The sequence below is a fragment of the Sturnira hondurensis genome, unplaced genomic scaffold (assembly GCF_014824575.4).
Source record: "Sturnira hondurensis isolate 20B ecotype Veracruz unplaced genomic scaffold, ASM1482457v3 Scaffold0021632, whole genome shotgun sequence".
Taxonomy (NCBI): domain Eukaryota; kingdom Metazoa; phylum Chordata; class Mammalia; order Chiroptera; family Phyllostomidae; genus Sturnira; species Sturnira hondurensis.
Genome location: NW_028094263.1, coordinates 1852744 through 1875015, shown reverse-complemented (window position 1 = coordinate 1875015; position 22272 = coordinate 1852744). Strand labels below are relative to the sequence as shown.

At 42.2% G+C, this 22272-nt stretch overlaps 1 protein-coding gene across 5 annotated transcripts in view; it reads left to right on the top strand.

Annotated features, from left to right (window-relative positions):
* KAT7 (lysine acetyltransferase 7) overlaps positions 1-21410 on the top strand; it is a 35402-nt gene extending 13992 nt beyond the window's left edge. For 2 of the 5 annotated variants that reach the window (XM_037033268.1, XM_037033269.1), the window contains exons 5-15: positions 895-977; positions 4438-4527; positions 5942-6040; positions 8628-8738; positions 10349-10540; positions 13586-13675; positions 13915-14055; positions 15124-15217; positions 18252-18398; positions 19043-19149; positions 19778-21410. In XM_037033268.1, coding sequence (XP_036889163.1) covers positions 895-977; positions 4438-4527; positions 5942-6040; positions 8628-8738; positions 10349-10540; positions 13586-13675; positions 13915-14055; positions 15124-15217; positions 18252-18398; positions 19043-19149; positions 19778-19879 — 1256 coding nt within the window. In that variant the 3' untranslated portion in view covers positions 19880-21410. The remainder of the gene's footprint in view (positions 1-894; positions 978-4437; positions 4528-5941; positions 6041-8627; positions 8739-10348; positions 10541-13585; positions 13676-13914; positions 14056-15123; positions 15218-18251; positions 18399-19042; positions 19150-19777) is intronic. The other 3 variants (XM_037033271.1, XM_037033270.1, XM_037033272.1) reach the window with 2 other exon arrangements.
* The last annotated feature ends 862 nt before the right edge of the window (positions 21411-22272 follow it).

Genomic DNA, 22272 nt, shown 5'->3' with positions numbered 1-22272 from the left:
GTTTCACCATCCTTATTAGAGGACCCTGTGCAAACCGCCTGTTTAAAAGTTTGGTTGTGGAAGAAGCCTCTAAACTTTTAAACAAAACCAGCCTTCCCCTCCAAAAAATGAATATATTTAATTTGGTCTGAAGTTACCAAAATGTATTTACTTAAATGATAGAAAAGACCATTTCGTTCTCTACTTTTTATAAGCTTCTGTTGATTGTTAAAGAAATTCATCAGGTAGATAGAATTGCAAAACAGAATGTACACTCGTTACACATATGGCTTGATCCATTTAGCATAAGAAAGTTAAATTTTACCAAAAGAGAATATTCATGCTTGTGATTTTGTGCCTTTATTGTAACATGGTTTTATGACATCTTAGAATTTGAGAAATTCATATCAGAATAGAAGGAACTGAACATACACGAGTATGTGCAAGGATTGTCAGATCCAACCTGTGGAAGAAAAGAATTTATTGTGGGTTCGACTTGTGCTCCTTAACAGCACTTACCTTTGATGAATTCAGTCTGTCTGATTCAGTCTCTTTGACCAGACATACATTTGGTAAAAATGATATAGCAAAAAAGAAAAAAGAAAGAAAAAAAACCACCCTGGCTGGTGTGGTTGAGTGGATTGAGCACAGCCTGCAAGCCAGTCACCAGTTCGATTCCCAGTCAGGGCACATGTCTGGATTGCGGGCCAGGTCCCCAGTTGGTGTGTGTGTGAGAGGCAACCACACATTGATGTTTCTCTCCCTCTCCTTCTCCCTCCCTTACCCTCTCTTAAAAAAATATAAAATCTTTAAAAAGAAAAAGAAAAACCAGCTTTTTGTTTTGTTTTTGGAGAAAAATAGCACTTTCTAAGTTTAAATTTTCTATCTTGAGGTTGTTTTTTCTTCCTTTAACAGGACATCTTACAGGAAAACATGAGAGACATTTCTCCATCTCAGGATGCCCACTCTATCACAACCTCTCAGCTGATGAATGCAAGGTAATTGTGTTCTCTTTTATTCAACTTGTACTTACCGAGTGCTTACCATTTGCCAGGCACTTTGCTAAACAGTAGGGCTCCAGTGAGGACATAGGCAAGGTTCTTGCTCTTAAATTCCAGAGGGGGCCCTGGTTGGTGTGACTCAGTGGACTGAGCACTGGCCTGTAAACACAAAGGTCACTGGTTCAATTCCCAGTCAGGGCACATGCGTGAGTTGCGGGCCAGGTCCCCAGTTGGGGGGGTGTGAGAGGCAACCAATTGATGTATCTCTCATACATCATTGTTTCTCTCTTTCTCCTTCCTTTTCCCCCTTCTCTGAAAGTGAATAAATAAAATCTTTTTAAAAAATTCTAGTGGGGGAAACAAAATCAACTGTTTTTAAAAACAATGGTTAGACAGATAAAAGAATCAACTATAGTACATAATGAGTGCTTTGAAAGAAATTAACGAGGGTTATTCGTGGACTATCTGGAACATCACTTTATAGTGCATTACTGATCATTGAAAGTTAAAAGACTGGTAGGGACCCTTTTCATTGAGGACTCATTTGTGTAAATATGTGGTCTCAATATTTATGCATTAGGTAGGTTCTCTTCTTACAAATCTGTGAAAACATTTTGCTTTCAGCCTCGGCCAGTGTGGCTCCATTGGTTGGAACGTTGTCCTGGAAACCGAAAGATGATGGGTTCATTTGCCAGTCAGGGCACAAGCCTAGGTTGTGGGTTCAGTGCTACTGTCGGGGCATGTACGAGAGGTGACCAGTCAGTGTTTCTCTCTCACTGCAGTGTTTCCCCCTGTCCCTTCTTTCCCCTCTCTCCAAAATCAATAAGCATACCCTTGGGTTAAGAGTTTTCAAAAGTTTTTCATATTTCTTTGTCTCTTTCTGTGGAGTACTCTTCCTTTTTGTTGCTCTCAATCATACCTACTCTTGGCTAATTCTTGTTTTAAATTCTTGAAAAATATAGTCTTAAATAACCTTTGTGATTTTAGAATAATGGATTTAGGAGTGGAACCTAAGATCCTATTTTATATGTTTCTGTGTGGATTGCTGCTACCAAGGATGGGACCAGAAAACTATAGGGAAGCAAGAGTTGAAAATGTTGTTAATTACCATAAATGGATTACTCAGATAGTAATTGTACAGGTTATCCAAGCTGGTTAAAACAAAGCATTAATTGTTTCTGTGCTTGTTATTTTGTTAATAAGTCCAGGATCACAGGTTGATTCTTATCTGAGGCAGTTTCATCCTGAGAAAAATTAGATTCCCCAGCTGACTTTACCTCTCCTTGATTCAGAAATTTGTTCTCTCGCTTACGAGCCAAGCACAGGATGGAAAGTTTCTTTTTGTGTTCAGTCTTTCAGCAAAGTAGTATGTTGTCAATGCGTATAGGGATTTTAAGGTTGAAGACACTTTTTTCTTCATTCCAAATCTCTTCTATAAGCAAGGCAGTTTCTTCTGCTCTGTGTAAGAGTAAGTGGTAGGTCTTCCTGTTGTTCTTCCTGTCGTCTTCCTCTTAGTCTGAGACCAGCTCAAAGCAGGAGTGGCTCTGCCGGCATCTGCGTCTAAGCTGAGAAGCCACTGTGTGGCCTTTCTCTGAAAGTAGCTGTGATCTCAGGTTTGGAGAGTTGTCTCCTATCTCTTCTAAGTTAGAATGGTCTGACCCTGTCAGACCCTGTCAGATCATTTTATGTTACGGGTCTTACATAAAATTCTTGCTGAAGTATAACTTAAAATTGTTGGCCTGTAGCAATAGGAACATGTTATCTAAAGCAATTTGTTTTTTAAAAATAAAAATATCAGTTGTGGAAGAAATTCTGAAAAAAAGTGAAGCATTACCTGATTTTTTCCTCTTCTGTGCTTTTCTTTTCAAGGCTCAGCATAATCCATCTTTACCACTGGAACATGTGTTTGGAGAATCAGGAGAATTCTGGGAGATACATATTTTTACTATATTTAGAGTCCCAAATGGAGAGATTAGACTAATTCCTCACATTTATTAAAAGGTCTAGCATTTTTAAAGCCCTTACATATACATGGTGACTCTGAGTTTCCTGGTAAATGATGGCCGTCAGTGATGTGGCCATGTTTATTCAGTCCTAGGTTTCTGTGACTGCAGGTGCCAAACAGTGCTGGTATCCAAGGGTTCTGCGAATGAGAGAAAAGGCTGTGCATTCAAAGGAGTGTACGTTCTCATGGTGGGAGGCAAAGTCAACACGTGAATTAATAAGTAATAAGAATGTCATGTAGTGGTAAATGTAAGAAACACACAGACTGGAGATACAGAAAGTGGCAGCTTTGGGGTGTCGAGGGGTATGGCTCCGCTTTTGCTTGGGCTGTTAGGAAGGCCTGTTGGAGGTGTTGACATTTGACCTGAGCCATGGCTGACAACAAAGAGGCAGTTGCGTCAAGATCTAGGAGGAGAGATCTAAGTAGGAGGATGAACAAGCTCAAAGGCTGTGAGGGGGGTAAATTGTTGGGCCAAAACTTGGCCAGTGTGGCTGGAGCATGATCACAAGGGACCTGTGGGTCCTGGCTCAAGGAGTGTGTTTGTGTTCTGGTGGCTGTGGGAAGCATCTGGAGTGTGATGTAACTTCATAAACCCTTTTCAAAAATCACAGCATGCTAATGTGCAGAGAATGTCCTGGAAAGGGAAGAGCTGACTCAGGGTAGTGTAGTTGGAAGGTTGCTCTGAAGTTCAGGCAGTGGATGGTGACTGGACTTGTATTGTATCAGTGGAGACAGTAAGAACTGGTGGGACTTGGGATATATTTTGGAGGGGAGCAGCCTAATAGACTTGCTGATGGATTCAGTGTGAGGTGTAGGAGAAAAAGAATCAAGTACAACGTTCAGGTTTTTGACCTGACCACTTGTGTAGAGACAGTTGCTTTTCAATGGTGTAGGAAGATTTGGGGGGGAGCAGAGCTGTGGGGGAATGGCAGTCTTCTGTTTTGACCATGCGGAGTTTGAGGGTTGAAGTTGTCTAGACGGTTGAATACGAGCCCTCACTTTCCCGAAGATGAAACTGAAATTATTGGAGAGCTAATGCGATTTGTCTTAACTACGGAGCTGAGTTTCCCTATAGACTTGACCACAGGTATCTAACGTTTTCTTTGTACTTCACTCTGTTCTTTGTACTTGCTCTGTTCTTGTTTCTTTTTCATTGTGTAGTGGAAAGAGTCCAGGTCAGAGTTTTCAGTTAAACTTTAATTAAATTCTTAGCTTTACCACCAAGATTTAGCTATAATTGTTTGACTTCTCTGATTCTCAGTTAATGGCTGGGAAAACAGGTTGTGAAGCTTGCTTTACCTGTATCGTACAGGTTTTGTGAGAACTAATGTGAAGACCCTTTGGAAGTAGAAATGCCACGTAAATCCAAGGGATTCGTTCGTGTGTTCTTACGCACGAAGTGAACATAGTTGTAGAGGCAGGAGGATTTATTGACGTTGTTGATGGTTGCAGGTGAGAGCACAGAGCCGGGATAAGCAGATAGAAGAAAGGATGCTGTCCCACAGGCAAGATGACAACAACAGGCATGCAACCAGGCATCAGGTACGGCCCTTGTTAAAGCTCTGGCCACTCACAGTTTGAGCGCCAAGTCTTGGGTATCCTCTGCCCGTGACTGTCTTTAGGTGTATCCCTTGCCTCTTGTTTTCCATGGTATGTCTACGTAACTGGTCTTTAGTCAAACTCAGAATCACACTTGATTTTCAAATAGGAAGTTTTCATGAAACAAACACTTATACGTCACAAATGAAGGAATCATGCAATTTATGATAATGGTAGTGATAATATAGAATAATACAAGATAATCCTCATTTTTTGAAAGATTGTACCTGCTGCTCTATTTCCTCATTTTGCATCTACTTTTTAACCCACTGTAATTTATCTTCAAACCCTTCCACTCTGCTAGCACGTTTCCAAGATCACCAGTGACTTTTCCTGAACATGACATTGGTTGATGATGTCATTTTTCTTCTGCTTCTCTCTTCCCTTGAATTCCAGAATGCTGCTTTACTCTACTTCTTCCACCTCTCTGAACATTAATTTCTTGTTCCTCCCTGAATGCCTTTGGTCTCTACTCTTGCTGTGTTTTTGCTCCAAACTCTATACCTATACCAAGAAGAAGATGTATTTATTCTTCAAGGCCTTGTGCAACTCTCAGCTATTATAGAAATTCTTCCCAAAATGTCCCCTACAATTAATGGATTTCTTCCTCATGCATTTCCACTGCACTGTTCTCAGAATGTTAGTTTAGCGCTTGTCACATGTTGTATACACATAGCTCATCACGTGATGACTGTTTCGTGATTAGATTATATAGCTGATAGCAGAGGAAGCATGACAATGAGAGAGAAGTTTTGCTTTGGAGTCAAACAGGGCTGAATTTGAATTCTGTGGTTCTTTGACTCTAGCATTGTGGTCTTGGGCAGGTTAGCTAACTGCCTTAAACTTTATTTTTTTTGTTAATAAAAAAGGAGTGAATAATACCTATCTGGCAGGGTGATTAGCTAAATTATGCGTAATAAGATACCCCCAGTGCTTGGCAGGTAATAAGCACCCTCTAAGTCACAGCTACAGTTTTCTTCATTGTCTGTCTTGGGTTCTATTCTTACTCAGTTTTTAAATTTTTGCTCATTTTTGTGTCAGTATTTGGAAAACAGTAAGCTTTTGATAAATCTTACTGAATTGAAATGATCTTTATTTTAATCCTTTTGCTTTGGTGGAGACTTCCATCCTTAATTTATGTTTGGGTTAATATTAAAATAAGTACATTCCTGAACCCGGAGTAACTGACAGGGTAGTAGTTTAATTTAGAATTTTTAAATTGCTAATAGCTTTCACAGGGTGGTTGTAACACCTCTGACACCCCCCACCCTTATTTACTTTTTGTTATTTTCATTTTGCAACTAATTGCACCATAAGTTTTCTAGCTTAGATCGATTTTCTTCCTTTTTCCTTCTAGGCACCAACAGAGAGGCAGCTGCGATACAAAGAAAAAGTTGCTGAACTCAGGAAGAAGAGAAATTCTGGGCTGAGCAAAGAACAGAAAGAGAAATATATGGTGAGAAAAAGTTAAATACTTTAATAGCATGAACTCCTTTTGGTTTCTAAGCTTCTGTTTTTTGTATTTGCTGTTTGGTGTTCTGTGTGAGTAGGACTCTTCTCTGGCTATCCGAGTTTACTGTGTTCCCCCAAACCAGGCTGGTAAGAGTGGAAACCAGAGGTCTTCCAAAAACAAAATACTTTTAGAATTTAGATGGGGGGAAAAAGTTCAGTCCTGTAGTTGTTTGTAAACTTCAGCTTTACAGGGTTAAATTCACCCATTCAAACAAATCTTACAATGTCTGTATGAGGAAAAATATTCAAGTTAAGTTGTAGTCCACTTATTTTGATGGAAAAATAAAATTCCTACACAATAAAAAGTATTCATTGATACAGTATATAAATCTTTTCATAGTATTTTAAACTTTTTTGTTGTAGTTTTAAAATTAATGCACATTTTCAGTAGAAAATATAGAACAATTAAGTAAAGTATACAGAAATACACATTAATCTACTGCCTCAAAGTAACTTCAGTTATTAGCATTTGGGATGTATCCTAGTGTTTTACATAATGCCTAGTTATTTACATCATCTGGTTGTTACTCTGACTACAACTTTGAATTCTGTTGTAACTGAAATGTGTTAAACTGATTTCCTCGTTTTGTTAAAAATTCTTCCAAAATTTTTGGTGAATTTAACTTTAAGATTTACTTTATTATAAACCTATTAACAAATGCTTACTGTTGAAAATACCAAAAAAAATAGGGAAGAAAAATTCCAGTGAAAATGACCCTCCAAGATGTATAAACAAACCCCTGTTGAGAGTTGGGCATGCGCTCACTCAGTCTTTTTCTGTGGGTGTTTTTTATTGTTCTGCTGGAAGTCCTTGGAGCAGGTCATTAGGAGTATGGTCTGTGACTGCTGAGCAGTCAGCGTGGCTTCATTGAGACAAAAATATGCCAGACGATGTGTGTACTTTTTTGGTAGCCATCCCTGTCTTGAAAGTGATCTTATGAATGAATGGAGATGGGCCCATGTGAGATGAGGGCGCGGTGGGGTGGATGTGTAGCTGAACACCCACCCACACCAGGCTGTGCTGGGTTTGTAGAGGGAGGGCTCTCTAGTGGTGGGCTGTAGGGTGCAAGGTGGTGGTTTTCTCTCTGTCTTGTTCAGTGTGTTGATTTACAGGGCAGGCAGAGGTGTAATGATAGCGCTGTGGGCACGTTGCTCCCCTTGTCTTTGTAGCAGAGATGGAGGGTGTTTCGCCTGTTTTGTAGATGGGAGACAGGCTGTGAGAGGCGATTTGCCCAGAAATCATACAAGTAGAAAGACGGTCTAAAGTAAAAGTTTCTGAAATTTATCTTACAAACATCTGCTTTCCTGTAGTTTTAGTGGTTATTTGGACCCAACATTCCTGGTGAAAGTGTTGGGTGGTGTATTTTTTTAAGCTTTAAAAAGAAGGTTTACCATTTATAAGAACTTTTAGAGTAGGTAAAACTAATCTATAATGATAGGGAAAAAAGTTCCTGAAACTAGAAGAAACAGCTAGCTAATACTTAGAACCTAAATCTTAGATGACAGAGCCCACATTCAGAAAGCTCTCCGTCAGATGGGCCCAGGTTAACCATAAGAAATTTTACTAGGAGCAAAGGTACTGGTGAATGGTTTCTTCATGTGTATGTGTGAAATCTATAGTGTTCTTCCTGGGACGGGCCATTCACTCCATCTGACTGCCATTATCTTCTACCCTGTGGGTGGGGGGTGGAGCCTGATGGAGTGGGAGGGGCTAGAGTCGGGTTTAAAAGGGATATTTCCTTTGTGGCCTTTCTTTCCTGTGAAAGGATACGTGTAGGAGTGCCATGGTGAGGTTTGATGGTTATTTAAAACTGGGTTGTGTTTAGGCTTTTAATTTCCCGTGGCTGTCCTCTCTTCTGTTCTTGCTTAATATTTAGTAAAATATTCTTCAAAGAATTGAGCCTGTTTTTCATTTGCACTTGGGCTGAGTTCTAAGTGAGAGCGTTGCAATGCCTTCCATGGACAGTGTGATGGTGCAGCAGTTCAAAGGGAAGAGTTTACAAAAGTCTCTTCATCCAACTGGCCCTTCCTACCTGCAGATTTTCCTTCAGTCTAAAATCTTAGACTCTAGGCTTAAGGATTTATTTTTTTGGTTTGTGTTGTTTTTAAACAGGGGAGTGTCCATCAGAGTTTCTTCCAGACCTCTGGAGTCTGGGAATCTGGGGTGCCTTTGGGTTTGTTACATTTTATTTATTTTTACTGTTGAGCACATTTTCAGGGGGAGAAATGGACGCATAGTGATCAGATTCTTGGGTGCTTGTTTAAAGATAGAGAAGAATGAAACTCCCCTTTGGAGAGGTTGCTTGTAAGAGCATTTTCCTTTCCAGATTCACTGGGATTGGTATTCGGTGTCTTCTGGCATTAACCTGCCTGATCAGTGGTATGTCTGTTCCAAATCCATAGTGCCTAGCATATTGCTGGACATATAGTGGCACTAAAAAAAAAAGCTTGGCCCTCTGGTTAGCATCGTTGAAATGAAATAGATGATGTTCTTAAAAGTGGAGAGTATCATGCTCTGGTTCTTTTCCTAGGAACACAGGCAGACCTATGGGAACACTCGGGAACCTCTTTTGGAAAACCTGACTAGCGAGTATGACCTGGATCTTTTCCGAAGAGCACAAGCCCGAGCTTCGGAGGATTTGGTGAGTATTAAAGCCTCCAGTGGAGGACCACTGTGACGGGCCCCTGAGAACTGCCCAGGGAAATGATCAGCAGTCATTTGGATGGGAATTCCATGTACCTTGCTGCTTGACTCGCTTTCCCCTTCCCCCAGCCATCTTAATTGAGACTGTCTCCCTTCCCATTCATATTTAAAATCAGTTACCCCTCCTCCTTTCCCTCAACCCTTAGAATTTTTTCCCTACATCTTAATTCCTGGAAGGACCTGTTTGGGCATGGGTAGCTGGATAAAATGATAGGTGCCTCTTTGTCTCAGTTGAGTAATTTGCAATTCTGAGAACCTGTAGACTAGGAGGTACCCCCTGTTGTTCTCTTAACCCAAACAGGAACTCCCCTTTTAGGGGCTGCCTCAGCCCTGAAATACAGCCATAAAGAAATGAAAAGAAGAGTGAAGAGGAGTGATGGGAAAGGCTCTCGTCAGACATTCTAGAATGAATGTTTGACACATCCGAGTTTTACATATTAAGTTGGTTTTCTGTTCTGATTTTTATTTACAGTTCATTAACGTTTAATTTTGATGCTCTAGGCAGAATTTTTTTTCAACAAGTGTGCTTAATGAAAACCGTGATTGATTAAATGTGTTCAGGGGATCTCTGTAAAGTGAATCTCTCTTTTTAAATTGTATTGAATACTTAATTCACTTAGAAATCTCCCAGTAGGCTTGTTGAAAGTTTCATAGGCATCAGGGCTTGCTTGCTGTCTTGACTGGGACGGGCTAGTACTGCTGATTTTCTCTCTACCTGCGAACCAGAGCGTTTCCTAGGCTAACCTTCCTCCGTGCTCCACATGGTTGTGCTTAGAAATGATTTTCTAAAGGACCTGAGTTGAGAAGGTGGGTCAGTATCATGCAGACCTGCACAGCTTTGTAAAACTTTCTGGAGACACGCAAAGCACATTCTAGATCATCTTTTCTGTTTAGTTTTAGAATGTTTTGTAAAGGTAGAAAGTTTGTGTTGATGGTAGATTGGTCTTTTATAATTCAGTGTGGTTCAGGCTGATGAAAACGAGATTTATCCAGAGATGTGTGAAGTTAGAGATGAGACCATGAGTGTGGAAGGTAGCAAGGGAAAGCCCTTCCTCACTGAGGCCTAAGCCTGCCTGGTTATCCATGTCCACGTAGCCCCCTTCGGTTTCTTGTGAGTTTAGGAGCCAGATGTGCTCTTTCCTCTCACAGCCTAGCATGATGACCTACACACAAGCTTACAAAAAACCCAAAAACCAAAGATGATTGTAGTTTGTACTTGAACGACATGGGTTTGAACTGCATGGGTTTACTTAGATGTGGATGTGTTTCAATAAATACTGCAAGTGTATTTTTTTTTCTCTAGTGTCTGTTATTGTAAAACTATAGTATATGACATAGAGAACACGTGTTAATTGACTGTTTAGGTTACCCATAAGGCTTCTAGCCCCCAATAGGCTATTCACATTGAAGTTTTGGCAGAGTCAGAAGTTATGTGCTGATTTTCAACTGCCTTGGGGGGCCGGGGCTTTCCCTTCTGACTCACTACATTGTTCCAGTGTGAGCTGTCATCTCATTCTCCTTTGACTTCTGATTTCTTCTCTACAATAGGAGAAGTTAAGGCTGCAAGGCCAAATCACAGAGGGGAGCAACATGATTAAAACAATTGCTTTTGGTCGCTATGAGCTTGACACTTGGTACCATTCTCCCTATCCTGAAGAATACGCACGACTGGGACGTCTCTATATGTGTGAATTCTGTTTGAAATACATGAAGAGCCAAACAATACTCCGCCGACACATGGTAAGTTGTCTGGGGTTCCATGACCATGGTTGCAGTAGGCTACAGGGTCTCTAACTTTTGGCATCAGTCTGGGTAGCATTTACCCGTCTCTCAGAGGTCCACAATAATGGGACGAAGGCATAGGAAACTGAAAGCCACGTTTCAGGGTGATGCAACCTGTGGTGTGGCTGGTGCTGGGTTGCGCCTCAAGCAGCTAGCTGATGGCCCCAAACCATGCCCTGTCAAACACATCTCCCTGTCTTTTTTTCTTGCTGCCTTCTCTTTTCTGTTTCTTCCTTTGGACATAAATTATCTCTGCCTTTAGTTTTTTTTGTATCCCGGATTAGGCGAAAATAACTTTGGTGCCTTCTCAAGTTTAGTGCTTTTTGGTTTTATTGTTGACAAATAGATTTACTAGATACTGTAGCTAACCTATCTTTCTTTCCCTAGTTGTAGAATGAAAGGTCTTAAAGGGACCTTCCGCCATGGGGTAGGGATGGGGAAGCAGTACAGGACAGAGATGAGTCTTTCCGACAGGGAAACCTTTCTTTTTTGTTTCTGTGGTCATAACATAATTTGGCTGTAAGGCCTCTTAGGAGACCTTTTCTCCTTCCGTCTTTGTTTCCCGGGATTTCCATATGCTGAGCCTCTGTAACGTAGGCTTCCCATGGTTTCTGGTTTATACTCTTCCTCCCCAGTTTGGTGATGCTGCTTTTGTGGGTATCCAACATGGGAGCACACACACAGTCTGTGGCGCCGTGGCCCAAACCCACCCCTGTGAACGAAGCCCTTCAGGCTGTGGCACACTTGACCTGTGGTGAGGGCAGAGCGCTGGTGGGGAAGTGGCAGGCCAAGACGAGTGGGGCGCTAGGGCACACAGGGCTGATGTGAGGACTGGTCTCCGTGGTTGTAGACCATGGAGATCAACTAAGATACAGTTTCACCATGTGCAAGTGAGGCTAAGGTTTTTATGGATGTGAACTGTTTACCATTCCTGCCCTTTGTCTTTTTGTTCTGATTATTTAGGGCTGCTAACCAATGAAACAGCCAAAGGGGCAAGAAAGAGCAGTAGGTAGAGAAGAGAAAGGGTCTGGATAAATCTGAGGGTCAAGTGAACATTCTGAATTTTTTTTTTTTAAGATTTTATTTATTTATTTATCTTTAGAGGGGAAGAGAAGGAGAGAAACATCAATGTATGGTTGCCTCTCATGAGTCCCCTGCTGGGAACTGGCCTGCAACCCAGGCATGTGCCCTGACTGGGAATCGAACCTCGATCATGTGGTTCGCAGGCTGAACATTCTGACTTTTTGAGGGTTGACTGTATTATATGAGTTAAAAAATCAAATTTTAGGAAATAAAAACCTATTTTAAATCCATGCTTCTGATTCCTGTTGCTTAATCGTTGAAATGGACCTCCTTTGGCCATATGGCTAACAGTTTTGGCGTCTATTTCTAAACAGATAATTGTTGTGTTAGTTTGGCTGCTGTTGGGAAAAGCCACATGACTAAAGGGTTGGTGACAGGGACAAACAATAGGTGGAGCTTTCTTGAAGAAATCCTAGTCAATTTTGGATGTACATGTGACAGATTAGGTCATGATTCTTGAGTTGATCAAAAGACACGATGAGCCCTGGCTGGCCTGACTCAGTGGATTGAATGTCCGCCTGTGAACCAGAGGGTCACTTGCTCAATTACCGGTCTAGGGCACATGCCCGAGTTGTGAGCCAGACCCCAGTGAGGTGGGAGAAGCAACCACACATTGATGTTTCTCTCCCTCTCTTTCTCCTTCCCTTCCTCTAAAAATGAGTAAATAAAATCTTTAAAAGTACAATCAAATTTAATAGAAAATGCTCTGAATATATACATGTTTTTGAAATGTATTTACATAAAACCTTTAACGAATTCACCAAATAGCAGTGATTTTCAACCAGTGTGTTGCAAGAATTTTTAAAAACATGCAGCCCCTGACTATTTAGTCGGGGGCAGTGACGACTTTTCCCTGATTGTCAAATTAAAAAAAACAACAGCTGCCAACACAACAATAGTGGTTGAGTGTGGATGCCCTGTCTTGAACCGTTAATATATAGGTCCTGTAACAGAGTTTCATCTTATTGGTCATGTCACATAATGTTGTGTCTGCTTGGTTAATTTTTGGTAACAGAAATAGCACCTGATTTTTTTTTTAAGTCTCTTTGGTGCAAAAAGGGAAAATCACTAGTTTTATTTTTGTGTAAATCAATCAAAATTATACCTATTTTCTTTTTGTCAGATTGAGGAACAGTATGTTTTTGGTGTGCCACAGAACTTTAGTGATTTACGTGTGTGGTGAGATGAAAAGTGGTGAAAATCAGTCATTTACAGCAATGGCTGACTGGCTGCTTTAAATCTACTCGCAGTTTAGAGTAAGGAGAGGGGTACCTGGTGCCCCCTTGTGGCCAAGCCCCCCCCCCTCCCCCCGCCCCAGCGCTGCCTGTCCCAGCTTCCTGCTCAACCAGGATGCCCTGTCTGGGGGGGGGGGGGNGGGGGCTGGGGGGGGGGGGTGGGGGCGGGGGGGGGGGGGGGCGGGCACACAGAAGGAGTTGCTCTTATTTTCTTATATAACAAAGGGGACACTTGGGGGTAACCAGTGAAGTTACTGGTAAAAGTGAGAGTAAAGTACTCCTCTCTCTTTACTTAGCAACTCTAAGCTGCTTGAAATAAGCTGCTTAAGAATTTCCTGTTGTCTCAGGCATTTTCTAATAAGCAAGGGTATTTTTCTTGTTTATCTGGTTTTTACGTAGTAGATGGTTTTAATCTCCTGGATTGAAATGGTGCCAGAATATAATCCAGAAAGCTTGCTCCAAACTGCTAGAAAATATCATAAATTTATTACAGTGATTTAGAAGCCTTAAGTTGTTTTACTTAAAAAAAAAAAAAAAAAAACTGTTTTGCTGCATGTTCTCAAGTGTGTGTCCAACCACCTGTCATCCCGGCTGACTGAGTTTGACCTGCAGTCCTTTCCCCCTTTTGCACAGCCACCTCGTTGGGAAGGTCTGTTTCCCTGATGTGAATTCCATTCTCTTGCAGGCGAAGTGTGTGTGGAAACACCCGCCCGGCGATGAGATATACCGCAAAGGTTCAATATCTGTGTTTGAAGTGGATGGCAAGAAAAACAAGGTAAAAAGCGGTGTCCTAGAGCAGAGGGCCAGCGGGTGGTGGTGCACGCTGACAGCTTCAGAAAGAATTTGCTCTGTGTTCATCTCACCTTGTAAAGAATGGAGAGTTCTTCTGTTGGCCAAAACACACAGTTTCTGCTTTATTAACAATGATGACATGACCTTTAACTTTAGTCCCTTATCTCGTAAGTTCAGGAGTCACTGGCCTACACATGAACTCTCTTTTTTTTCTGCTTGTAGATCTACTGCCAAAACCTGTGCCTGTTGGCCAAGCTTTTTCTGGACCACAAGACGTTATATTACGATGTGGAGCCCTTCCTGTTCTATGTTATGACAGAAGCAGACAACACTGGCTGTCACCTAATCGGCTATTTTTCCAAGGTCAGCAGGATCTGGACATTAAAAAGCCATAACCAGTCAGAACAGGGTGGTTGGTACTGGCTCGTGGGGACTCGGAGCACTGACAGGAGAATGCAGTGTTCTGGACCATGAAGACAGCCCTTCCCTTTAAAAAAAAGGAAAATCCATATCAAAGATTGTTTAGTGAAAATGTGCCATTCTTTATTAAAAGCTTCTGGTTTATTCAGTTCTGGATTGTGGCTTGGAACTGCCTATTAATTACTGGCCAGTGCCCTGCCTTCTGACCCACAAGCCCACGTCTTATACTCAGGCCAACTGTTCTGGCTCAGCCCTGTTCTCTGTTATTAGCTCAAAACCAGGAATATTTTCCTTTTGCCTTTTTTTAAAGCTAGGTTCTTTCAACGATAATATCACAGTGCTTTTAAAGACTTGAGGCCAGACTGTGCTGATGACTTTTTAATGTAACAAACAACTTCATTGAAATATAACCCCTATACTATACAGTTTACTCATTTACATTAAAGCGACGGTGGTTTTTGGTACAGGCACAGCCGTGCAGCCCCTGCTCATCACCACGTCTATTTCCGGTACCTCAGTGAGAAGGCTGGTCCTCCGAGCAACACTCTGCCATTTTCACTCAACCCCCTGTCTCTGAATTTGCCTGTTATGGACATTTCGCATAAATTGGAACCATACAATATGTGATTTGATTGTTTTTGACCTCCTTCCAGAACATGGGCTTGCTGTTTCGGATCCCTCCCTTCTCCTGTAGGCAGACCCTTTTGAAAAATTGCTTTTAAAGAGGGCTGCTGTAGGCCAACTATGTAATCTAATCATTTTTTCCCTGCTCTCTGACTGTAGAGAACCCAGAGTCAGCCCCTTTTAAAATGAGACCGGAGGTCTCATTAATCCTTGGATTAATGGCTTTGGCTATCTTAAAGGGTGTGTGACAGCTGTGAGCTGGACAGCCACTCCCAGGACTGGTTAGCCGGATCCTTTGCAAGCAGCCTTATTTTGTGTCTGTAGGACTGCTGACGCCCTTGGTTCTAAACCCGCATGACCTGTTCACCCGTTTGTTCTTGATTCTAGGAGAAGAATTCATTCCTCAACTATAATGTATCCTGTATCCTTACCATGCCTCAGTACATGAGACAGGGCTATGGCAAGATGCTCATTGATTTCAGTAAGTGAGACGGCCCAGCTCCGTGGGGAAGGGACCGTGTGAATACTGCCTTTGGTCTCTACAATTTCTGGCTTTTAGCTGGTGTATACTGGTGTAAAGTGAGTAGGTGGGCAAAACCTGAACATCATCAATTGGCCTGATGCACAGTGACTACTCAGGGAATACAAGACCTTCAGCCTGGTGCCTGGTAGTGGGCAGTGTAGAGGAGAGTAAAGTCAGCTTGTTAGGATTATTCCAGTTTGAGACCTATGACCGGCACATGTGCGCATAAGACTTCAGATCTCCTCGAGGGTGTTAAGGATTTCATTTTTGTAAGGACTTTTCTGGAGGCAACCAGGATACCTGCCAAAAGGCTTTGGACCCCGTTAATTGTGGCTTCTGTATTTAGGAATTTGTCTTCTCACTACAACTTTATTTGTAACCTCAAAATCAGTCATCTTGGCCCTTGGCTGTCATTCATGGATGTGTGCACAGCAGCAAAAAATGTCACACATTTCCGGCAGAGGTCAAATGGGGTGTTCACCTCTCTCACTATAAACAAGTGTACTTTCCATGGTTCGTTGGTGCCATGTTTTTCATATCTTTGTGCTTTTTGTTGCTGCTTTTAAATGGTCCCTAAGTATAGTGCTGAAATACTGTCTAGAAAGGCTTATATGTGCTTTACACAGAGAAAATACGTGTTAGGCTTCGTTCAGGATAGGTTATTGTGCTATTGGCTGTGAAACTAATTTGACAATGTGAACAGTAAGTATTAAGGTGTTGTTAAACAGAAATACATGAATAAGGTTACAGACTGATTGGTTGATGAAAATGTGCCCAGAGGCTTGCAGGAATGTAACTCTGTTCCCCTAGGAGCAATGGTTCATTATTCACTAGCTCACTGTGTGCAGTGACTTTATAGAACTGAACTGCTATAAGTAATAACAGTTGGCTGTATTTGTTCCCTGTCGCTCGACATATTTTAGTCAAAATTAGAATTCTTAAGAATTTTGAGAGAAGATTGTGTGTCTTCAATAGGTAGCACCTATTTTATAAACTTGACTTTGTGGAAATTTTGAAACATAAAAGTAAAGTAATAGTATAATAATGCTTCCTTAATGGTTACCGTTTTATGGCCAATCTTGTTTTACCTGTGTTCCCAACCTCAATTATTTTAATATTTCTAAAAGGTCCTAAAAACACAAAAAAACACCAAAAATGTTCTTAATTTTAATATCATAAATTAGTATTTATATTACCCTGGCACTGTGATTTTGTTCCTTAAGGAAAAAATTGGTACTTTTACTCAGATTCATATAGAATTGGTGTATTGGAATTGATAGATGTGGCTTGTAAGACATTTTTAATCCGAAAGCTCCCACTCCATATTTTTTTTCTTTGCTGTTTATTTGTGGAAGAAAGCAGGCCAGTTTTCCAGTAGTTTCCCAGACTATGAATTTTACTGACTGTGTCCCCATAGTGTTGGATGATGAATGTTTAGGTGTTAGAACTAGAGGCTTCTTCATATCTGGGTCTCCCCAGCTACTACATAGGCAGTACCGAGATAATCTGTTCTTTGTTTTTTCCCCCTTTTCAAAGCAACTTGGTTGAGGCGTAATTTCTATAGCGTACGTTCATCCATTTTTAAATGTGCAGTTTGGTGACTTTTTACACTTACAGAGTTGTGCAGTCATCCTCATAGTCCAGGTGTAGATTTTCATTTTCCTCTCCAAAAAACTCATGCTTACTAGCGATAACTAATTCCCCATTTCCCCGTCTCCCCACTTCTAGGCATCTACTAACCTTCTTTTTTAGAAATACTTTAAATTTTTCAATTACAGTTGATATTAGTTTCAGGTATACAACATCATTATGAGACACTTACATGATGTACGAAGTGATTGTCCCAGTAGGTCTGCTACCTGTGTGATACCACACGTAGTATTACAGTGCTATTGACTAATCTTCTCGTCTCCGTGAATTTGCCCATTCTGGCCATTTCATATAAATGGAAGCATTTCTTTCCTGTGGCATAAGGTTTTCGAGGTTAATCCATGCTGTAGCATGTATGAGTACTTTGTGCAAGACTGTATAGCGTTGAGAGAAAGCATGAATGACTCATGGTGAGACATCTCTGTCAGCTCTTCATCTTTAGAGGGTTGTCTTTGAAAATCTTTTTAAGGATTATGGGTCATTATTAATTAGGGGAGGGCAATATCAGGACTACTAGATTTTCAGAAAAATAACAGGTCCTTTTCCAGTTTATTGAAGGATGTGATAGGGGTGCGTACAGTGTGTGGCATCCAAACGGAAGAGATGCGCTGGCAAGGAACAAGGACAGGCAGCGTTTCCACACCCTCTCCAGGCCCACCTTTCTCCTTGTGTTTCTCCTTGTTTACCCACCTGAAGCCCTGATGATCCTTAAAGTTCAAAACTTGGAAAGTGAAAGCTATATAATAAAATGGCTTCCCTACCCTGTTCCCAGCACATACCTACAGATAGTCATTGTTATAAAGTTTCTGGTGAAGCCTGCCAGTTTCTTAATGTTTATTACAGTAAATGCAAGTGCACATTCTCCCCACTTGCTTATACAAAGACAGCATATTCTACGACGGCTAAGTAGTATTCCACTGAATGAATAAANGTTTCTCCTTGTTTACCCACCTGAAGCCCTGATGATCCTTAAAGTTCAAAACTTGGAAAGTGAAAGCTACATAATAAAATAGCTTCCCTACCCTGTTCCCAGCACATACCTACAGATAGTCATTGTTATAAAGTTTCTGGTGAAGCCTGCCAGTTTCTTAATGTTTATTACAGTAAATGCAAGAGCACATTCTCCCCGCTCGCTTATACAAAGACAGCATATTCTACGACAGCTAAGTAGTATTCCACTGAATGAATAAAATTGACTGAACCCTAATTGATACTGCGAAGTACTGTACTTTTTGTACCTTATTCCATATTGGCACATTGTTCTTTTCTAATAGGATGAGATACAGTGTTGCTAAAAAAAAACAAAAGCAAAATACCAAAAACTGTGTTTATTCACTGGCAGGTTATTTGCTTTCCAAAGTGGAAGAAAAAGTTGGCTCCCCGGAACGTCCACTCTCAGACCTGGGGCTCATAAGCTACCGCAGTTACTGGAAAGAAGTGCTGCTTCGTTACCTGCATAATTTCCAAGGCAAAGAGATTTCTATCAAAGGTTGGTTTTTGACTCTGAATGTTTGTTACCCAAGATGTTAACACCACTGGACATCTTGACTTTTCCACTTGGCCCCGTTCATGCTTTATAACCTGCAGAGACAAGGCCCCATTCTGTGTTCTATCTGAATATCACACGTGGCCACCCGACTCGGGGCCACTGCAGAGACACTTACCAGCGCCTAAGCATTCCAGAGCACTTGGCTCGTGGGGCTGGTTATATGATTTGGTTTCTCAAACCTCAGGTTGTGCTAGCATTTTAATTATTTTTAAAAGATTTTATTTATAGCATTTAAATTCTTAACAAAAGTTTAGAAATGAAGAAAAACTTGAAGTCTTTCGGCACATACAGGAGCTTCTAAAACATCCCTGTGTGTTTATGCAAAGGTAGAAGAATTTCATGATATGCCTTTGACCTTGATTTCTGTAAGGGCTGAGAGTGGTTTCTTGCTGTGATAACTGTCTTCTGCAGTTACTGGGACTGGTCGAAGGAATGCTTTGTAAACTGTCTGAGCAGCTTGGGTTGAGTAGCAAAGGCTCCAAGTCTTTGGAGTTCATTTGGACGTCCTGTAAGGGAGGGAGCTGCGGGGAGCCTGATAAGAGTCTGCACTTTTGGCCAGGTTCTCAGTAGCTGTTCTCTTTCAGAAATTAGCCAGGAGACAGCTGTGAATCCTGTGGACATTGTCAGCACTCTGCAGGCCCTGCAGATGCTCAAGTATTGGAAAGGAAAGCACCTAGTTTTAAAGAGACAGGTAAAGTTTTTGTCAGCTACTTGCTCATTGCTGAAGGTCCCTTTAAGCCTAGCAGAGCAAAGTAAGGCCTTAACACTAAAGGTAAACTCCCTTCTTAAAGGAGTTTGGCTACGTGCACCCTGTTACACAGTCTCATTTCTGGAGTTCACAGGGATGCCTCCAACTTTATCCTTATCAGAAGCTTCTGGTAAGCTCCACCTCGTGGGGATGGCGCACGTTAAGCAGCTCTAGCTGAGCAGGCAGCTGTGTGTTGTACAGCATGCCTGTCATTCGGAGATTTTCTCGGATTGCAGAGAATTGCCCATCTGTAGAGGGGAGTGAACTGTAGGCTTGTGAAAGTGGTTTTAAATTCCTCTAAGAAATGCCACCTCAACTTAAACACATTTAAAGTTTTCTTATACTTGACTCACATTCATCATTAAGGAAGGTGGATAATGATTTTCAGGTCTTGCTAAGGGTGTCGTAGAAAGAAATGGATTTGTAAGTCAAAGATCTTTTTTTTTTTTTACACCTTAGCAGAGTATTAAACCCTTGGTGATTCCTTCTTTGCTAACATTCGTTTTGGAATTCATATAGAAAGCCATTTTAGTGGAATGTGTATAATAGTTTTTTCATTTTTCTCCTCTAGGACCTGATTGACGAGTGGATAGCCAAAGAGGCCAAGAGATCCAACTCCAATAAAACCATGGATCCCAGCTGTTTAAAATGGACCCCTCCCAAGGGCACTTAAAGTGACCTGTTACTCCGAGCCAGCGAACCCCAGCAGTAGGAATCCGTACCCTAGGGATCTGTCTGTCATTTCTGTTGCTCTTGTGATTGGCAAGTACAGTGTCCTTTGGGAAGGCCACCCCCTCAGGACTGTCCTGGCTCCGACCTTCATGCACACTGCAGACGCTGGTTCTGAGGAACTGTAGTTTCGGCCTCAGTGAGGTTGCCCGGATGGGATCTATATTAGACTGGAGTGCAGGTCCCTCATAGCACTGACCCAAGGTGTTCTGTTTGGTACTGTACCTGTCCAGTCACCGGTTCTCTCCTCATGTTCTCTTACCCCATGAGGTTGTGTGGTGTCTTCTAAACTTTGTCATGGTGCTTCTTGCCACCTTGTCGCCAGACCTCCAAATATAGTTGCCACTACCAAGACCTTTCCAGTTATTCCTGACATGTGTTTTTTGGATGGGCAGGGAAGAGGTAACATTCTCTGTGTGTGTGTGTATGTGCCGGGAGGTGTCTCTTCCCTTTGGGTCTCATCTCACTTTAAATATTTTCCTCCATTTTTATGGAAAGACCTGTTTGACCAGTATCAGGCTGACCAGAGCCGAGCATTTTGGAAGTCCCACCCTGGGATTAGTCTCGGTAACAGCACATCATCTCTCTGAATGAGACGGAGAGAAGTAAGAGGTGGTGGTTCTGGGTTTCGTGCTGAGTTCACTGGAGGGCAGTGGGCTGTGTCTTGGTGGAAGGGAATGAACACTTGTTACCTCACCAGAAAGTGCCCAGTGGTAAACATTTTCTTCCCACTTTACTTCCTGCCTCTTTCTGTTTGCAGGTGCCAAATAATTTCCAGTTAGTTCTCCCTCTGTGCTGCACGTTAACTGGTTCATGAACTGCACAGCCCCTTTCACCAGTACCGGTCTGACCCAGCACACCTGTACTTCCACATAAGTTGCACTGATTTTGTCTGACACCCTCGGAGGAGTGGAAACTGACTGAGAAGGACCTCAGCCCCTTCTCTTTTCAGCAGTGCCTCACCCTCCCTCCAGGGCTGAAGTGCTTATGCCCTTCTGAGAACTCCGCCTCCGTGCCCTCTGTGGGTTTGCCACCGCCCCCATCCTCTGTCTCCTGTATTTGGTGTTTAAGTGGAGGAAGAGATGCTCCCTCTAATTTCGCTCCAGCCCTTTATAACCTGCTATCTTGGGGCAGCTTTTGATGTATGATATGTCACCCTACCTAACTCGGTCGCCTCCAACCCTGCTGTCTTCATGTGGAGCCCTCGCCACAGTCCCGACTCTGGTCATTTGTGCCTTTCTCTGGTCATCTCTGTACACTACTCACACTCCCTGTGGGCTGGGGGAAGCTTGTTTTAAGCATGTTCAGTGGCAGCACCCTGCCAGTTTCAGTGTCACTTAAAACTTACCCAAAAGCGACTTCACTGGGGGTTTTCTTAAGGGGTAAAGGCCTTTTACAGAAGCTGGCCCTTCCCCACATGTGGTAGAATGTGCTGTTCTGTATCTGCTCCTCAATAAAGCATGTTCTCTGCTCCAGTCTGTGTCGGACGTTCTCATTTGTTGTGAAAACGGTGCAGCCGGCCTGCCTACTAGTAGCAAGTACACTTGGGTTCCCTTTCCCTTGCTGTAAACGATCTGTTGAGGGATGCGGTTTGTGGCTGGGGGATTTGTTTCTCTGATGCAGGCTCTCTGTAGAGGGTGTGTTTACTCTGAATTTGTCTAGGTAGAAGAAACTTTTCCTTGCTTTAGTTCCACAAGATCTAGTCAGTATTATTTGTTTCATTGAGTTAATTCTCTGATTTCAAGGGCAAAGGAGCCAGCAGGAAGTTAGAGTAGGTGGGGTACAATTGATACTTGTGGGAAGGTGAAAACAGGTGTATCCCTTCTTATCTCTGAGCTCATGAGCCAATAGTGAGCTGTATCACCTCTCTGAGAATCACTGACTTTCCAGTTGCGTCATTTCTGAAAGCAGCTATATGTTCCCGTAGCATTTGCCCAGTGCCAGGAAAGGGAGGTCGGGCGCGACTCTGGGACGGAAAGGAGGGTGGAAATAACTGCTGGGGAGGTCTTGCTCTCCATGCCGGTAGTGGTGAGAAGACCTATCTCTGTGGGCACCCCCTTTGCAAGGGCAGAGTCCTGGATGTCACGGGTTGGGGCTGGCATGCAGAGAAGCAAGGTTATATCAAAAGCCCCTTAACATTGATGGAATGATATTTGCCCAGCGCTCCCTGTTCTAGATGTTTGCATCAAAGGGGGAAGTAAGCTGTCATGTTTTGGAGACCTTGAAATAGGTAACAATTGACCATGAGAATGGAATGCTGGGAGATCAAGGCACTTGAAGATTTGTGCATATCTAGGTCCCCAACCTCTATGGATTGCCACCTGTCCACCCTTCACC